Below are 20,423 nucleotides of genomic sequence, written 5' to 3' on the forward strand. Positions count from 1 at the left end.
GAATAAACAGTCTTTTCTAAAGACTTGGAAACAACATGAAAAGATTCTGGTGTATTTTCTGTCATTAATGGAATTTCTAGTTGAAAAGTGTCTGTCTTGGGATGGAGTTATGGGAATGTATACTGACAGAGCATGAGCCATGTTAGGTTCACTTTCTGGCTTCCTGAGAATTGCCAAAAGAAAAAAATCATAATCTTATTGGCTCTCACTGTATGACCACAGAAAAGACTTATCTTCTAACACATTAACTGAGAAGCTAAACACTGCACGGAAAGTGGTTGTCAGTGCAGTTAATAATATTAAGTCAAGTGCTGTAGATACTCATTTTTTTCTGAGTCCTATGTAATGATATCAATGTGAACAACAGTCTTTAATCTTTCATACACTAGTCTGATGGCTTTCAAAGGGCAATATACTTCGCAGACTGTATGAACTGAAATGTGAGGTCTAATTACTTTTTTTGAGTCAATGAAAAGCTAATCTTCATCATTCATACACTGATGACAGCTCTATTTTTTCCCTAGCATACCTTGCATACTTCTTTGAAACCCTTAATAATCTGAATTTGAAACTATGAGGTAGAAAACATCACAATAATGGATGTCAATGATGCCAAAAGGGCCTTTTTGGAGAAGATAATGCTGTGGTAGCATCACCTGGATTCTCCCATTATGAACTTTTTTGTTATTCCCTCAATTCAATGAACTTTTATATAGGCAATAGTGTGGGGTCAACAAGGGGAGAGTTGTCATCAGGAACAGCTCGAAGAAGAGTTCAAACTATATTTTGCTCACTTGTTTTCAGGCGTCTGTAAGTGCAAATCAGCAAGATCATCCTTCACAACACTTGTGCATGCACTTCCTGATGAAATACAGGGAAATGGAATTGAACTAAAATGTGGTTCAAATGCTGATGAACATTTTCAACAAGTGGGGTTGTAAAAATTTTGAGTCAGTTTCCTTTATATTTATCCAAGAGTGGCAAAGGGAGTCTTATAAGTCCTCATACAGTTCTCATCTACAGTACATACCTACTTGAGACAAAATACCACAGTTGCCTAAACATGAAGAGTGGCCTTAGATGTGCTTTACTTAGTTTAAAACTGAATATTGAGGAGCTGCTTAAATAAAATCAATTTAAACCATCTCATTGATGTTCTGAATTTTCTTGTGACTTTCATCTCATAAAACAAATGTTGGATGTGAAAAGTTTATTCACGTGAAAACAATATCATTAGGTATTTAAGTAAGACATAAAGACGTTCCCATTTCAACTGCCAAGTCCTTTGAAACACTATACTTTTGTATTACTGTCAAACGGGGTGATTTTGGACACCGGGGCAAATTCGGACAGTATGGCTTATTTGCTCTTTGTCAGTTATTTTAAGCACAAGATTGCATTTATCGCTTTCCACAACTTTTATTTTGTGTCAATTGTTTCCCTAGGTGAATAACTGATGAATAGTCTCAGTGTTAAAAATCCATGCATTATCGTAAAGTGGAAACTTTCTATTGTTGCGCCGAGCAGCAAATTATTGTGACCGTAATTGTCGATGCGCTCAGTAGCTAACAGCATTGAGACAACTTCTGTACAAGTTTGTCGAGTTTCTCATGCAAGGTTATAAAATAACAATGGTTTTTAAAAAACTGTGTACTGTGTGGGGTGATTTTGGACAATGCCAAGAACATATAAGAGCAGGAGAGGTGCTACAGTACAGTGTAATTATGACCCAGAACTTTTAGATAAAGCAGTTCGTGATACTCAAGAGTGGTAAATTATCATACAGAAAAGCGCGTCATTTGTATGGTATACCTAAATCAACCCTACAAAATAAAGTGCACATCTGAAAAAAATGGGAGGACAGCCAGGGCTAAATAAAGAAGAAGAAGAAGAAGAAGAAGAAATGTTGAAGCAAGGTATCTTGAGGGCTGCACATTGACAATTTCCCTTCACTAAATTGGATATTAGATATTTATTTAAAGGCTACCTTGATAAGTCTGGCCTAAAAGAGAAGAAATTTTGTAATAATTTGCCAGGAGAAGAATGGGTGCATTTATTACTCAAATGACAGTCAGAAGATCTTTCCGTTTGCTTAAGCGAAAATATTAAATGAGCTCGTGCAGAAGTGAACAAAGAGACTGTTAAGATGTTTTTCTCCAATATCAAGGCAAAGCTGGAAAATCTCCCACCTAGCAACATGATCAACTATGATGAAACCAACATGTCAGATGATCCAGGTAAGCAGCAGATAATTACGAAACGAGGGAGTAAGCATGCTGAAAAAGTGATGGACTCATCAAAATCTAGTGTCTCAATAATGATAGCAGCTAGTGCTGATGGTAAACTGCTTCTTGCATACGTCCTTTACAAATCAGAGCATTTGTGAGACACATGGCAAGAAGGTGGACCACAAGGAATCCATTTCAATAGGAACAAAAGTGGATGGTTTGACCTGTCAGTATTTGAAGACTGGTTCTTTACAATCGCTTTGCCCTATTTGAAGAGGAAAAATGGGCCAACAGTCATGATTGGAGACAACTTATCCAGTCACGTCTCTTTACGTGTTATTGAAGAGTGTGAGCGGAACAATATTTCATTCATTCTCCTTCCCCCAATAGCACGCACCTTCTCCAACTACTCGATGTAAGCTTCTTCAGGCCAATGAAACAGCATGGCGAGCTGTATTAACTGAATGGAAGAAACACACTCATGGGACCATTTCCAAGGATGCCTTCCCATCTCTTCTGAAGCAGACACTGACTAAGATTTCAGCAAACTCCAAGGAAAACATAAAGGGTGGATTTTGCACCACGGGCCTAATCCCTTTAGATCCAGATTATGCCTTACGAAAATTGCCTGATAATGAGGAGAGCCAGCAAAGCAATGCAGACGCATGGTCTTCCACTTTTGAAGAAATGCTCAAAGAAATTCTCTATCCTCCAAATAAGCTTGGTAGCTCCCACTGCTGCCGCAGACTAGACGTTCAACCTGGAAAATCAATCACTGGCCGAGATTTTCAAGGAAACGGAAACAGTGCTGAAACAAGTGACAGTGCCTCTAGCAGTAGTGAAAGTGAAAACGACACATCATCCAATGAAGTTTTACTGCTGAAAGAAGAGGCTTTTCTTGTTGCAGAGTACAAATATAAACGTGGAAACAAGGAACAAACAAGGCCGTTGGGAGTCGGGTTGTTTGGGGATGGAGACCAGACAGCGAGGTCATCGGTCTCATCGGATTAACGAAGGACGGGGAAGGAAGTCGGCCATGCCCTTTCAAAGGAACCATCCTGGCATTTGCCTGGAGCGATTTAGGGAAATCACAGAAAACCTAAATCAGGATGGCCGGATGCGGGATTGAACCATCATCCTCCTGAATGCGAGTCCAGTGCGCTAGTCACTGCGCCATCTCGCTCGGTGCAAACAAGGCAGTATGTTGGAGTGGCCACAAATGTTGGTGCTACGGAAATAAGTGTGAAATTCTTGTGCCCACACGAGAACAGTAAAAACATATTTGTGTTTCCTAATGTCCCCAATGAAGACACAATGCAAAAATTGCAAATTTTGAGAATACTTCCCACAGCAGTTGAGAAGAGAGGAATGTTCATTTTTCAAGAATATGTGCTTTAGACTCGAAGACAATCGTTTATTTAAAGTGTTTGCAACTTAACTTAGAATGATGAGTGAGAAAAATTATTTTGACCTGTTAGGTAAATTACTTTGTTTGTTTGTCTGTTTCTAATATTACAGTTAAGAACTGTAAAAAAATTTTAATTAAATTCTTGCATAATAAAAACTTATCTGTAATATATAAAATTCATTGTATCATTCCATATCACTTATTCGTAACAAAGGGCTACCTTAAAACGTGTAAAATGTCAGCAAAATCAAATAAAAAGCATGTAAAATATTTTAAAAAGGCAGTAACTGTCCGAATTCGCCCTCTATATACTGTAACTTCGGACAGAGATTTAAAAAACACATGTGTCCGAAATCACCCCAATCCATGGGGTGACTTCGGGCACTATATTTAACTGCCTCAGATAAATATACCTACACATACACTTTCTGGTTCTGGGATATTTTATTCATTACACATATACCCTACCACTTCCATAACAATCAATTTCATCTAACAATATATACGAAAGTTACAATCAAAATAACGACAAAACTGTCCGAAATCACCCCGTGTGACGGTACTCTGCATTTGATAATCCTTTTTTATTAAAATGTGGATTGCACATTATTGTCAAATAAAGTTCTCCAATAGAGGTAAAAATATTAATAAATAACATAATTAAACACAGAGAGCCACTGCTTTTGCTGAATGTGAGTTACATAATTATTTGCGCACCCTAAGCCTAGTAAATGTCCATCTGAAAATCTGGCGCATAGTGAATCAAGATCATTAAATTCTACAACTGCTGATATAATATTGTTGATGTCTACTAATTTAAAATCAAAAGATGAAAAAGCATCCATCCCAAAAACATTTTGTGCCTGGTGTGCTGACACAGGTAAAAAAGTAATTGGATGGCTGTCTTTGTGCAGAGCCATTACTGTGCATTTACTGCCAAGAAGTCTGTGGTGCTTGCTGTAAGGCTGTAGCCTTTGCAGCATCAGCTGAAGAGACACAGAACCAATATGAGCATAAGTTTCCAGAACCTCAACACCTTCTCCCCCAATCACTTCACCTGGTCCTACTCAACATAGCAAGCCACATTCCTAGCTGTCTACCTCCACCTGAAAGATGGCTACATCAGTAACTCTGTCCATATCAAATATACTAACCACCAGCAATATGTCCACTTCAACAGCTGCCACTCAATCCATACCAAGAAGTTCCTTTCATGCAACCTAGTCACCTGTGGCCATTGCATCTGCAGCAACGAGCGGTACTCACTGGCGCCTTTACAGACTGTAATTATCCTCCCAACCTCGAACAAAAACAAATGTCCTGTTCCTTATCTTTCCAGTCAACCACCACCTCCCAAGGTCTCACCATCCAGCCACAGAGAGACATTCCTAAGACTGAAGCAACTGAATTACATTCCCTGCCAAGATTTCGACTACCTCTCATAATGCCCTGAAATGAGAAATGCCCTGCCCCTATCCTTCCCACCCCTCCCACCGTGGTATTTCACTGTCCAACAAACCTACACAATATACTCTTCCATCCTTACACAATTCCTGGCCCCAACCTCTTACCTCATGGTTCATATGCCTGTAATAGACATAGATGCAAGACCTGTCCCATACATCCTCCCACCACCACCTACTCCGGTCTGGTCACAAACATCACCTATCCATCCCACCAAAGGCAGGGCCACCTGTGAAACCAGCCATATGATCTACAAGCTAAGCTGCAACCACTGTGCTGCATCCTATGTGGGCATGACAATGAGCAAGCTGTCTGTCCGTATGAATGGCCACTGACAAACTGTGGCCAAGAAACAACTGTACCTCCTGTTGCTGAGCATGTCACCCTGCATGACATTCTTCATTTCAATGACTGCTTCACAGCCCGTGCATATGGATCCTTCCCACCAACACCAACTTTTCTGAATTGCACAGGTGGGAACTCTCCCTGCAATATATCCTAGATTCCTGTAACCCTCCTGGCCTCACCCTTCGTTAATCATTGTCATCACCCATCTAGCCCCTTCCCTGTTCCCATTCCAGCACTACACAGCCCTCTATTCCATCAATGCACACAGTCTTTATACTCCTCTCCTTTTTTGCTACCCTCCCCCCTCTCTATCCCCTCCCCTCTGTCTAATTTCCTGACTGCACCTAGCTGTCCTACCCTCTCTCCACCTCATCCCTGCACCCTCCCCAGGAGCACTTTACAGCCCCCCACCCCTACCCTGCTATCCCTTCCCCTCCCCCTGGCCACCCCCCGCCCCCAACCCCAGCCTCTTCCTTACTTGTCTATCTGTCTTTTGTCTATTTTTGACAAAGGCCTTGTTGGCTGAAAGCTTTTTTTGTGAGTCTTTTTGTTGTGCCTTTCTGCAACTCAGCATTTCCACTATACGGTGAGCAGCAACTATCCTTTTCATAGTATTGTTACATGCCGTCCTGGATTTTCCATTGTTTGTTCTTGTTCTGTAAGTGACCTTCATGTCTGGATGAAGGTATTCAGCCATTTGGAAATTGAATTGCAGATGCAATATTGGTACTTTCAGTTAGAGATCGAATGAGGTGGAACAATCTTTAGCACACTGGACTTGCATTCAGAAGGACAGTAGTTCAAATCCCTGTCCAGCTATCCATAATTAGGTTTTTTGTGAGATCTCTAAATCATTCAAAGCAAAAGCCACGATTGTTCCTCTGAAAGGACACAGCCCAGTTTGTTCTCCACCCTTCTCTGACCTGAGCATGTGCTCCATCTCTAATGGCATCATTGTTAATGGGACATTAGACTTTAATCTTCCTTCTTTCAGCTAGTGATTCTCATGCGGCATGTAAATAATACATTATATTTAAAGGGATAATTATTTTCATGATTATGCTTGACAAAAAAATGACTTCCATTTCTTTTAAAGCTGTTGTTGAATCAAAGACAAGTAAATTATCAGAATTTTCAGTTAGATGTTCGTTACTTGGAGACAGAAAAGTTATAGTTATAAATCAGCTAAAAGCATGCCTTATTTCTAACCTCCTCGATACAATTACAGGATTTTGCTCTTGGAAACTTGAAGCTTGTTCAAGAGGAAACAGACATTTGTTGTAATGTGACTGTATGTACTGCTCTGAAGGGAAATCATTAAATAAATATTTGCTTTTTATAAAATAGTTTCTCAGATACACCTCTTTGCAATTACATTAATAGAAATTCTATAACAGAAACAATAAAATAAATATTTAATGAGTTTTTGAGCAACTATCCTTTTTATAATTATCTACATATATGGTATTCATACTGAAAAAACACACAAATGTTCAAAAGCACCCAGCTTGTCACTGCAGTGACTATTTGGTACTGACATGAATGGGAAGGGCAGCAAATTAAGGTATCATTTTTAAGAATGGCTTAGACCATCACCTTTAGCATATGTCTCTCCCTTCCTTTCCAAAACATCCTATTTAGTCTACAAGAATAAAACACGTTTGCTGTCCCTACACTTTAGTATTCCTCAATATTTAAAATACTCATCTGTACATGGGCAGCATTTACCCATGCCTAAATATTAATTATTTCTGGTATTTATTCATAGACGAATGCTGCCTATTGACATACGTTTATAGCCTCTAACTGGTTTGTTGCATATCATTATTGTTATGCAAATGATCTATAAAATTCTCATCAAATTGTGAATTACAAATATGTGACTTTCAGAGCTAAAATAATATTTTATGGAATCATTGAGGGTAAAATAGGTGAGAAGAATAGGTTTGTAAAAATAGCCTAGATCTGACTCATAGAAACATAAGTGTGCAGAACTCCTACTTCTTCTTCCTTTTCACTTCATCTCCATGTGCAGCTTCAGTCTGCCTGACTTGCCTCCCATTAAATTATTCCCTTTCCCTCCATTCAACTTCTTTTCCTAATATTTCATCCATCTTTACTACTCTTACTCTGTTAAGCATGAGCAGCATTCTCCTGTCTTTCTTTGTTCAACCACATCTCACTTCTCAGACACATTTCTTTCCACAACTTCCCAGGTATTGTGAAAAATAATACTTCTTGTTAAGTGCATGCTCAATTATTGCATAATTACAGTTTTTTTAAAAAACTGTTTCTTTGTCACTGCCTACAGACCACTCACAGCAATTTCAGTAACAGGAACTGTTTCTTGTATTCACAGTCTTTCCCCATGATCTTGCCTCATTATCTCACACAAAGCAAATGTTGTTTTTGAATATTAGAAGTTAATTGTTATTTGCTGTTCTTTCCATTATACCTCATCCATAGTTAAAATAAAGCATTATGCATTGCTTTGTATTCATTCATAATTTTTCCCACTTTTGCACCTTTTTCTGAACTTGAAACTATGTCTTGTCTGTTGTAACTGACTCTTAAAGAGGGTATATGTTTCAGCATCACTTCTACAGCTTGTGATCTGTAGGCTGCAGAGAGGGAGGAATACATTTCAGCATCACCTGTACAGCCTGTGATCTGTAGGCTAAAGGGAGGGAGGAATATTATGCCTTTTTCTTTTTACTTTATTTTCCTCCATCTACCGTACTGTTCTTGGACTTTAAAATATTGCCTCAGTTTGAATCATTCTAGTAAGTAACAGTAAGTTCTCTCTCCAACTCTATATTGTCATCCTATTTCACAGAATCTATCATTTTATAAACAAATACTAAAAGTTGTGAGATACCAAGCAAACTAATTACATGTGTCTAAAAATATTTAATAATCAGCAATTCTGCAACTGGATTCTTATTCTACTTTAGTTCATCTTTAATTTGATCTATTGGTCATGTCCCTGCCACTCTTATTAGCAAATTCATATATCCTTAAATTTATGGGATTTTATCTGTTTTTAATATTCTATAACTAACGAATCAATAAAGCTATAATTTACTGTCTAGTCTCATTTTCTTCGTCTCTCTGAGACCTTTTCATCAGTATATCACACTCTTATAGAATTTATGAGTTCACACTCTTCTCATTCTCATGGTCTTGCCAGCCCAGGCACACGGTCAGTGTGCAGACTACGATCGTGCTGGTCATTTCTAGTTGTTGTTGACTGTCTCCTGCTCTTCTGCCTTGGTCAGCCTCTCTGTTTGCCTATCAGCAACTGATACATGACCAGCTCTCATCATCAGCAGTATCTTGTCTCAGCCGTGTCCTCATTTCTGTTATACATGGGGTCTGCCCATCAAAAGCCAGCATCCATTGCCACACTTCCTTCTCAACCAAGCAGACTGCACTCGCACATGCACTTTTGGGCATAGCTCAGAGGCTTGGCATATTACAAGATGGGATTCCTAAATCATAGTGATGTGGCTGATTTAGAAGTAACTGGCCCACATCCAGAGACTATTTATATTTCAACATCAAAATTTCACTGACAAGGGGGAAGAATCAGGACCACATAGTTTGTGTTCACCAGGTGGCATGCCACTATCAAGCTTAAACTGTATATCTCCATGCAGTATGCTATGCAGTAAGAGCATAAGACACAGTTAACAGTGTTCCATGTACAAGAGGGGAAAATTAAACTCAGTTGCCTCCTTGTTGCTCCTCAATAACAGTGACTTGGTGCTGAAAATGGGCTATATGTCAGCACTCAGTTTTACCCTCTCTTACTTCTATGTTAACTGGTAAACTTGTGAACAATATTAGCTTTACAATGTTTCAGTTCCATCACTGAAAGTAAAAATTATATTTTTAAAGAAGCAAATACACTCTAAAACAAAAAAGCAGCACACCATGAAGGAATTATCCATATGAGATGGAAATCAGTAGAGGTGATGTACATGTACAGACAGACAAATGATTACAATTCCAGAAAAATTGAATGTTTTGTTCAAGAGAGAAAGCTTCACAAACTGAGCAAGTCAGTAACACGTTGGTCCACCTCTGGCACTTAGTGAGCAATTATTAAGCTTGGCATTGATTGAAAGATTTGTATGTCCTCCTAAGGGATAATTGTTAATTCTGTCCAATTGATGTACTATGTCATCAGAATCCTGAGCTGATTGTAAAGCCCTGACCATAATGCTCCAAATGTTCTCAGTTGGTGAGAGATCCAGCGACCCTGCTGGGCAAAGTAGGGTTTGACAAGTACGAAGACAAGCAGCGAAAACCCTCACTGTATGCAGGCATGCATTACCTTGCTGAAATGTAAGCCCAGGATGTCTTGCAATGAAGGGTAACAAAACAGGGTCTAGAATATCTTTGACATACCACTGTGCTGTAAAGATGCTGTGAATGACAACCAAAGATGTCCTGTTGTGAAAGGAAGTAGCATCCCACACCATCACTTCTGGTTGTTGGGCTGTATGGTGGATGACAGTCAGGCTGGTATCCCACCACTGTCTGGGGCATCTCCAGACACATCTTCACTGGCCTTCAAGGCTCAGTTTGAAGCAGGACTCATCACTAAAGACAGTTCTGCTCCAGTCAATGAGATTCCAGGCCAAAGACATGTCTGCAGATGCCCCGGACAGAGGTGGGGTACCAACCTGACTGTCACCCACCATATGGCCTGATAACTAGGAGTGACAGCCTGGGATACCATTCCTTTTCATAGCAGGACCTGTTTGGTTGTCATCCATGGAACCCTTACAGCATACTGGTATGTCGATGATATTCTATGCCCAGTTTTGTTGACCTTCATGGCAAACCATCCTGGGCTTACATTTCAGCAAAATAATGTCCACCTGTATATGATGAGCATTTCTACTGTTTGTTTTTGTGATTGCCAAACCCTACCTTGGCAAGCGAGGTCATCAGATTTCTCCACAATTGGAACATTTGGAGCATTATGGGCAGGGCCTCCAGCTCAATATTTCAATGTTCTAATGTATAGATTGGACAGAATTTGATGTCATGTTCCTCAGCAGGTTTCCCAGCAACTCTTATCAATACGTGCAAAGCCAAATAACTGCTTGTATAAGGGCCAGAGGTGGACCAACGCATTATAGACTTGCTCAATTTGTGAAACTCTTTCTCTAGAACAAATCATCCAGTTTTTCTGATTTGTTGTCATTATTTGTCTGCACATTACATCATAACTGTTAATTTGCATCCCATTCAGCTAATTACTTCACAGTGTGTAGTTTTTGTAGAGAGTATTTTATGAATGTCATGATTTACCACCAAGAACTCCTGATAAAACTTCTTAACTGGACAACCACTTTCAATTCACAGATCATCATCAGGTTCCTGTATACCAAAAATGTGATACAAAATTACTTCATTAATAATATGTAATGGAAGTAACATATATGACTCCATGTTGCCACCACATGCCATCACTGAGTGAAGAGACTAGCCTTTCCTTCAAATGATGTCAGATATGGTAGCATTCACTTCAGGCCTTACACTGTGACATGTCTTAGCCACAAGCATTTGGGAAGAGTTACATTTGTATATATCAGTTCTACAAGATAAATTCTATTCACAAAGAGGTTGTTATGATGGTAATTTTCAGCCAAGTCAAGCTCTGCACTACATGCATATCATTCAATCACAGCATATCATTTTTTATTGGGTTACAAAGGTGTTTACTATATTGGTAAACGTTTTCTGAGTATTGTACCATGCCGTGGTCTTTTATGTCAAATAGTCTGGCTGTGGCAACCTACACAATAATGTCAACAATATTGTTCACTTTTATATCTAATTTTTTGTTTTTATCAAATGTTATCCTCAAATAAAGAATTACTTATCTGTTCACCATATCGCATGAGTAATGCAGTATTCTTACATTTTCAGTATCTCTTGGAGACCATAGGATCAAGTGATGAAAAACTACAGGAAGCTTCTGCTGGATGCCTAAGCAACATTAGAAAACTAGCGCTTTCTGCAGAAAAGTTTAAGAACAATGAAGTTCCATTTTGAATCAATTAGAGACAATAAAATCTGAAAATCTGAACATAAAAATTTACTGAATGTACTAGTATGATTCAGACATATAGCAAGATTTCACTGAGTAGTATTTAGAAACTGTCATATATTTTTGTATAGTCTTAGGTTTTATGATACATGCAGTAATTTTGTACACTTTTAAACAATCAATGTACAGAAAATTCTGCATCTTTAAGGCAAAAGACATTCACAGCCACTCGTTTTCTGCAAACTTTCAGATACTTCCAGGAAGCAAGAAAAATAAGAAGATACAGGGAAAACTAGTGACTTGAAGTGATGTGTAAAGTATCTGACAATGTTTTTGTCCATCTTTATATACTTGTGTGCTATTCAATTGGACATCTGTAACAGTGAGAAAGGGTCACTGAAAAACTCCTAACATTTTCAAGACTTAGTAACACAAAAATTCAATAACATAAAATTCAAGTATGAAAATTCAGGAATGAAAATATTGATACTAACCATACAGTGTAATTCTTAATAGTGGGCAAGGAAACGAAGCTAGTTCTTTGTCATTAATGACATTAGTTTTCAAAAGACATTTAAATTTTAAAAGTCATTCTTACACATTTGGTGCTCTGCAGCTTTGAGAAATTGCAAATATATTGTTTTAATAATTATGTATTTGGTGTAATAATAATAATAATAGTAATAGTTACTAAATGTCCTTCCTTCCTACCAGCCTGCTATGTATACTCCACAAGTCAGAAGCTAAAAGTATATCTTCGTCATCAGCTACTACTTCAGGATGCATGTAAAAATCATATGAAGGCTTTCCTATTTTGTTTGTTAATATATCAGATGAGAGATACCCAAGAAAATTCCCTTGTGCAACAGTTAGTTATATTATTTTGCAGGTGAAAATATTTTTAGTTCTAATTTTCACATCATCTGCTGTCTGGTTAACAGTTGTTGAAATAATATTCGTTTGTTCAGCTAAAGAACTATATTTCACTCACATGTTTACTCTATCTACCACACTAAGTCTTACTTTTACTGAGTTTATTCTGGTGTCATCTATAGTTTTCAACCTGTGACCCATCAAACTGTCCTCTATGGCACTCATGCTGTTACCACTGTTTTTTCTAGTGATACACTGTTAATAAACCCATACCCAGTTAGTGATGTGAAACACATTTTTGTATGCTCCTTTCTATTTTAGACACCACCACATAATATAACAACAATCATAACTATGCTTTGGTTACATATAATATTCAGATGCTATGGGTCAGGGGTGGCATTTGATTCCTGGTGTTTGTCCCTAGATTAATATGACAACACTGTGTTCTCTGAACACCACTTATAACCTATAGAATCTGAAGATGACCAATGTATGGTCACAATTGGTTTTGATTGTTATAAAAATATGTCACTGCGCTTATTCCAGCTCATATTAACACTTGTTCTTGCATTGGCATAACATTCATGATCTTACACTATAGCAAAAATTCAAACTGAAATAACTGCATCTAAGTACACATTATTTTAATAATTACTGTTTGTCATATCTTGCTTCTTTAATTTGTCTTCATGATTTCATCTTGGGTTCAATACCACTTGTCAAAACTGCATTTGTGGATTCCCAGATGTTCTTTCATGTCCACCTGTGTACTATTTTATTGATTTTCATTTTAAGTCTTCAGTTATTCTTTTCCAGAATTCACCATTTATCATTTTCTATTAAAGGAATACAGGTACCTGTTACATTATTATTGTCTTTTGTCCAGGTTCTTGTTAAATTATTCTTGTCTTTTGTTTTTTGTGACCATCAGTACTTTTCACTATGTTTACAACCTCTTCTCACATCAAAACATTTTTACTTTTCTGTCATTTACTTCTTACTTCTGAATGTGACACACTAACAGAGTTCCTACTGAAATTCAATCAGAGAGGTGACTAATAGCACCCGTCGAGTTTTATGTTACTAAACTAATTTCAAATTGGCAAGAAAAATTGATACAGAACATCTTGCAACAACCTCAGATAGTCTAATAATAATGTGCTTTGACTCATCTATGTAACTTTCACAGACAATGATGTCACTACAGTAATCTTCAACAGGCAGTAATCATATATCAAATCATCTTGATGTGGCAAGTCTGCAAAGGACTGTTTCAAATATTTATGCATGTGTGCTAAGTCCTCAAAGAAAGAAGTTATCCAGTCTCTCAAATGTGTTTACGAGGTGTGTGATATTGGATCTCTCTTTAATGTCTTTAGCAACTGTGATTAATAATGATCCCTAGTTCTTGAAGATTCTGTTATAAGATATTCCAGAATATGAACTTGCGTAGCTGCCAGTGGTATCAGCTGCTGCATACTATATCCCATCTCATCATTCATTACAGCCAATGTGCAAAAGTAGATCGGATAAGACCAGCATGCACTGAGTTATAATTCATTTACACTTGCACATCAACATTTTCTCCAAGTTATTAAATTACATAAGGAAGGAATTACTATGAGAGAAAACACAATAGCTAACCTCACAGAAAAGCTGTTATTTCTTGTTATCCTTATCAGCGACTTTTAGCCTGTTATTTGGTTCCTTGAATTTTGTCTTACTTAACTAGAGGGAAACAAAGGTTGTCACTGCAAAATACCTGTGCAGTAAGCAGTCAGTGTTCATCTTACTGGGAATTAATTACATGTGGTGTTCCTCAAGGTTCCATCTTGGGTCTGTTGCTTTTTCTTGTGTGCATTAATGACCTCTCATTTGTTTACATATGATACAAACATTACAGTAAGTTGCAAGTAAAAATTTAGAAATGGCTGCTAACCAAATTTCCACTGACATTAATAAATTGGTTTAAAGCTAGTTCACTGTTATTAAACTTTGAAAAGACCCACTATATGCGGTTCATAACCCATGGGTGATTTCCTTCCAGCATGTGTATGACATGTGAAGACATGCAGATGAAGGAGGCTGACAGTGTTGAGTTCCTGGGATTGCAGCTCGATAATGGATTCCGGTGGGAGGGGCATGCCACAGAGTTGCTGGGGTGCGTAGACGGGTCTGTGTTTGCAGTGAGAGTCATGTCAGACATGGGACGTGTAAATATGAGAAGGCTTGCATGCTTTGCTTGCTTTCATTCTGTTTTGTGATAAGAGATCGTATTCCGGGATGGCTCGTCAAACTGAGCAGGAGTTTTTGGCATGCAGGAGTGTGTAATAAGATTCATTTGTGGTGTAAATTTGGGAGCTTCATGTAGAGGCCTGTTCGGGGAACTTCATATTCTGACCACTGTTTCTCAGTATGTTTATTCCTTAATTAAGTTTGTTGCAAGTAATATGTATCTATTTCCAACCAACAGCTCGGTGCATGGTGTCAATGCTGGGAATAAGAATGGTCTGGATAAAGACCTAAAATCACTTAACTTGGTTCAAAAAGGAGTCCAACATTCGGGAACACACATTTTCAATAATAAAATCTTGGTTTCAGGTGAAGCACAGTTCAAACAGAGTGTGAAGGACTTTTTGGTGGGCAACTTCTTCTGCTCTATAGAAGACTATCTTAACAGGAACTGTTAGACCAGCTTAAGTAAAAACGTATGTTAGATTTCAGTTTTGACAACTCTTGGTCACAACAGTCAAGATTAGGTATTTTCTGTATGATAAATTTATTAAAAGTGCATAACTATTTTTCATTCTGACAGTGTAATTCTGTAAATATTAGCAATTCCAGTTACTGTAATGTATTCACCTATTTTGACAATCTCCTGACAAACGGTCAGGGTAGTGAGTATTAATTCAAATGTTTTATGTTTTTTATGTTATGCTTTCTGACTTGTTCCATACCCACGAGAATCATCTCATTTTGGGGTCTATGGAATGAAAACTGAATCTAATCTAATCTAATGTACATACAATAGAAATTCTTCCAATCCATATGTGGCATACAGCAAACCAATGCTTAACAGTATGAGGTGCATTCAAGTTCTAAGGCATCCCAATTTTTTTCTCCGGACTGGAAAGAGATAGAAACATGCGTATTGTTTTAAAATGAGGCCGTGTTCATTGACAATACGTCCCAGAGATGGCAGCACCGTACGGCAGATGGAATTTTACCGCCAGCGGCGAGAATGAGAACTGTTTTAAATACTTAAAATGGCGACGTTTTCCTCACTTGAACAGTGTGCAATCATTCGTTTTCTGAATTTGCATGGTGTGAAACCAATTTAAATTCATCAACAGTTGAAGCAGACATGTGGTGATGGAGTTACGGATGTGTCAAAAGTGCGTTCGTGGGTGCGACAGTTTAATGAAGGCAGAACATTGTGTGACAACAAACCGAAACAACCTCGGGCTCGCACAAGCCGGTCTGACGACATGATCGAGAAAGTGGAGAGAATTGTTTTGGGGGATCGCCGAATGACTGTTGCACAGATCGCCTCCAGAGTTGGCATTTCTGTGGGTTCTGTGCACACAATCCTGCATGACGACCTGAAAATGCGAAAAGTGTCATCCAGGTGGGTGCCACGAATGCTGATGGATGACCACATGGCTGCCCGTGTGGCATGTTGCCAAGCAATGTTGACGCGCAACGACAGCATGAATTGGACTTTCTTTTCGTCGGTTGTGACAATGGTGAGACGTGAATGCCATTTTTCAATCCAGAAACAAAGCGCCAGTCAGCTCAATGGAAGCACACAGATTCACTGCCACCAAAAAAAATTCGGTTAACCGCCAGTGCTCAAAAAATGATGGTGTCCATGTTCTGGGACAGCGAGGGCGTAATCCTTACCCATTGCGTTCCAAAGGGCACTATGGTAACAGGTGCATCCTACTAAAATGTTTTGAAGAACAAATTCCTTCCTGCACTGCAACAAAAACGTCCAGGAAGGGCTGCGCGTGTGCTGTTTCACCAAGACAACGCACCCGCACATCGAGCTAACGTTACGCAACAGTTTCTTCGTGATAACAACTTTGAAGTGATTCCTCATGCTCCCTACTCACCTGACATGGCTCCTAGTGACTTTTGGATTTTTCCAACAATGAAAGACACTCTCCATGGCCGCACATTCACCAGCCGTGCTGCTATTGCCTCAGCGATTTTCCAGTGGTCAAAACAGACTCCTAAAGAAGCCTTCGCCGCTGCCATGGAATCATGGCTTCAGCGTTGTGAAAAATGTGTACGTCTGCAGGGCAATTACATCAAGAAGTAACGCCAGTTTTGTCGATTTCGGGTGAGTAGTTAATTAGAAAAATATCGGAGGCCTTAGAACTTGAATGCACCTCGTATTGGTTAAAAGCAGTCTTGGTTGCAATTTTAGTTTTTTTTTATTTTTCAATGACATGTTTCGCCTTATTTAGGCATCTTCAGGTTATCTACATAGAAAACAGAGAACAAATACATCTATTTAAGAATCGCGATCGTGTTGTGCAGATTTGGATAACCTATAAGTATGTATAAAAGCTCACCTATTGAAAGAGCAAATACCTTCATTTGGTGTTTCTTAGAAGAGTCCTTTAGTCAGTGTAGCCAAAGGGCATTGTCAAATATATCAGCCCAACACCGCCTTCGTTAAAGTCAGTATAAACTAGAAATATAAAATAGTAAAATCATTACCTTTTCTAGATGGACGGGAGAGGCACCAAGATCTACATAAGGCGTTTGCGTTTACAGGAGTGAGTAACAGAGTAAGATGGGGGCTCAGGTAGTAACCATAATGCGCCACAGCATCGTGTGCCAGTACAGAAGCCTAATACAGAATCACCTCAAGAGGTGGCACTGCGATGCAGCAGTGATGAAAATAAGAGATCGTATACTGGATATAGTAACCCACTAAAACTTTATAAATGTAATGCACATTGACAAGGTGGAATTGCTAGGGGCAACACCTGTGCATAACGTATCCTAAAATTTTGACGAAGTAAAATATAAATGAAGGCGGCAAATTTAAAATGAGAAAACAAGGTGTATAATACAACACACAGATGCAGTACATAAACAGATTTTTCGTATCATATACCACTAGGACAATAACATTAAAACCACAGGACTGTAATTTCAGATAAAGAGGTCGCCCATATAACACTCAATAATGTGTCATTCGGAGCTAGAACTTCTAGCAAGAAAACTTTTTTTATAAAATACAAGTTAAATTATTAGGCTTAAAAAATACACACCAATGTGGAAGATGGACGTTATGTGGGTAAACTTTTACCCCTCTTTTCTTTATAGCTGTATTGAAATGTGTAAAATGTGTCATCATTTAAAGCGACAAACTCACAAGTATCCTATTTGACTCAAATAGGCACATCTCGACGCCTCATCTGTGTCAGTCTTCCATGACACGTCAATACGAACACACCCGCAACGTGTTGAGCTTCCACGACCACAATCGACACATTACAGTGTCTCACCCGCGTCGGCCTTCCGCGTCACAACGGATCGTGCTCAACCACAACGCGTCACCTTCACGCTGCCACCCGACCAGCCATCGTCGCCACATCCCCTGGAGGCACACTCTCCTGGAATACTGCAGCAACAACAGCTTGTTTCAGGCAGTGCCCCAACAAATTCAACTCAACCTGTTCTTCTGAACATTCTACAATGCTTACCGACACTACCACTGTTTAATCCCGACAGTGCAACAACCTGATTCAAAATTGTGGACAAAGTGTTCGACCATTACAAACTTGATGAGTAAACCAGATTTCTGTGCCTTATCACCCACCTGCATGACCAGGAGGACTTGATTGCTGACTTGGTCGACGTCCCAGACTCAGCTACCCGGTACACTCTAGCCAAAAAGACAGTTGCGTGCTCAACTGAGACAGAAATACAGCAAGTGCTCCACATCGAGCAACTAGGCAATGACAAACCTTCCCAACTCTGGAGACGGCTACGGGCCCTGGTCAGCGACAATCTACTTTCTGACACAGCTCTCCTTGCCGTCTGGTCAGATAAATTATCTCCTCACATCCGCTTTGCTCTGGCTCAGAGGTCTCCCGAACCTGTTGAGTAACGAATGACAATTGCTGACAAACTACATGATGCATCACTGCTCTATTTCGCCAGCCACTGCCTACCTGGCAAGTCTCAGGTTCAGGCTCTTCGTCCCACGGCCGGGGCTGCACTGTACCAACTGTTCTGCTCCCAACAAGCAGCAAACAAGCAGCTGGGACGTCAGCGGCTCCGCCCACGGTCTCGCCCCTTCCTGCAACTGAACCTGCTGCGGCCACCGAACCTCGGCCACCACCTCTGGCAACGAACTTTCCGCAGGACATGCAACCGCACTACCCATACTGTTACTTCCACACACAGTTTGGTGAGGCGGCATGGAACTGCAGACCAACCTGCTGCTTCACTGCAAGCCGTGAATTCAACTAAACTACAATGCTCGGGTTCAACCTCCCATGTCGTCTCACTCTCCGCAAACTGCAAACTCGAGTGGACTTTTTTTAGAGGGCCATATTGAGGAACCTATACTAGGCATTGACTTCTTGCGACACCACAAACTTTCACCGGACCTAGTGCGAAACACCGTGTTTCATCACCCGTCCAAGACTCACTTCCCCTGTGCTCCGTCGAGCAAACCCCCCAATGACACATCAGTTCGGGCTCATCTCATCCGTACATGCTCATCTCTGCCGACAATGTTACAAGAAATAACGCACAAGTGCCTTATTGAGCTTTAAAACGTTGCTCGCCTATGCAAGGAAAACTTCGAGCTCTCCATCCGGCTCCACGAAACTCAGCTCCAGCTCTCCGATGCAGCAATAGATTTACAGACACTGCAGCAAGGACAAAGCAAGGTCATTAAGTGCGCCGAATCTGCTGGCAGTCCCAGCAAGTGAGCCTCCGTGTGCTTACCTCCCACTACCCCTCGCAACTGTGCTAGTAAGTCTGCCATAATGTTTACTGACAGTTCCACAGGGCCACACCCTCCTAACACAGCAGTATTTGACACTCGGCCGGGCACGAGCGCACATGTGCGACAAGCATCACGTGTTTCCGAACTGACAGCTCCTACTCCTCCCCTTGTGGACAGCTCCTCAAACTTTGCAACTTCGGCTCCTGCACGCTGCTGTGCGACCGCCACTGACAACACAAACAGTGCACTCATGCCTAGCACTTCGCCCGCGACCATGCTGCCACAGGCCGCGCCCTCGGACAATGGACTCACTAACAGCTTACAAGCTCTACCGAGCCCACCTGACCTTGGTGCCACTGCTTCGGGCCGGCGGCCATCTTGTCACGTTGACTCCTGGGACACTTTGCCGCCTCGGCTCCCGTCAGATCCACCGAGTGGCTCCGAACACCACGATCACGCCTCGCCCGCCACATATAGTAAACAAACCGCCTCCCACGCCGCCGGCAACATTTCTGTCATCACCAATGGCACGGTTCACAAACTTTGCCTCACACCAGGTCCCCCGATCTCCAGTAAACCACGTCGACTTTGCCCGAGCGCCTCTCTGACCTTAAAAAGCAGATTTCTGAACTTCTAAGCTCCGGTGTCATTGAGCCCTCTGCCCATTCATGTGACACCCAAGAAAGACAGGTCCTGGCGGATATGCGGAGACTACCATTGACTAAACACACGAACAATTATAGACACCTACCTCATACCCAACATTGCCGACTTTACCCGTTCCCTTGCAGGTGAGACCACGTTCTCTGTCATTGATTGCAAACGGGCCTACCACCAGATCCCCATGGCACCTGAAGAAATCGAGAAGACAGCAATCACCACCCCAATCAGGTTATTTCAGTTTCGATTCATGCCCTTTGGTCTGAAAAACGCAACCCAGACCTGGCAACGCTTCATCAACGAAGTGCTATTCGACCTAAAATTCTGCTTTGCATATCTTGATGACATTCTTGTGTTCAGCTCCTCCGTTGAGGACAACATTCGACATGTGCA

The 20,423-nt window shown here is 40.2% G+C and overlaps 1 protein-coding gene across 1 annotated transcript in view; it reads left to right on the forward strand.

Annotated features, from left to right (window-relative positions):
* LOC126263295 (armadillo repeat-containing protein gudu) overlaps nucleotides 1–11,543 on the forward strand; it is a 174,129-nt gene extending 162,586 nt beyond the window's left edge. The window contains exon 11 of the mRNA XM_049960382.1: nucleotides 11,395–11,543. Within this exon, the coding sequence (XP_049816339.1) occupies nucleotides 11,395–11,520 (126 nt within the window). The 3' untranslated portion in view covers nucleotides 11,521–11,543. The remainder of the gene's footprint in view (nucleotides 1–11,394) is intronic.
* Nucleotides 11,544–20,423: the final 8,880 nt, after the last annotated feature.

This window comes from Schistocerca nitens, chromosome 6 (genome assembly GCF_023898315.1).
Source record: "Schistocerca nitens isolate TAMUIC-IGC-003100 chromosome 6, iqSchNite1.1, whole genome shotgun sequence".
Lineage (NCBI taxonomy): Eukaryota > Metazoa > Arthropoda > Insecta > Orthoptera > Acrididae > Schistocerca > Schistocerca nitens.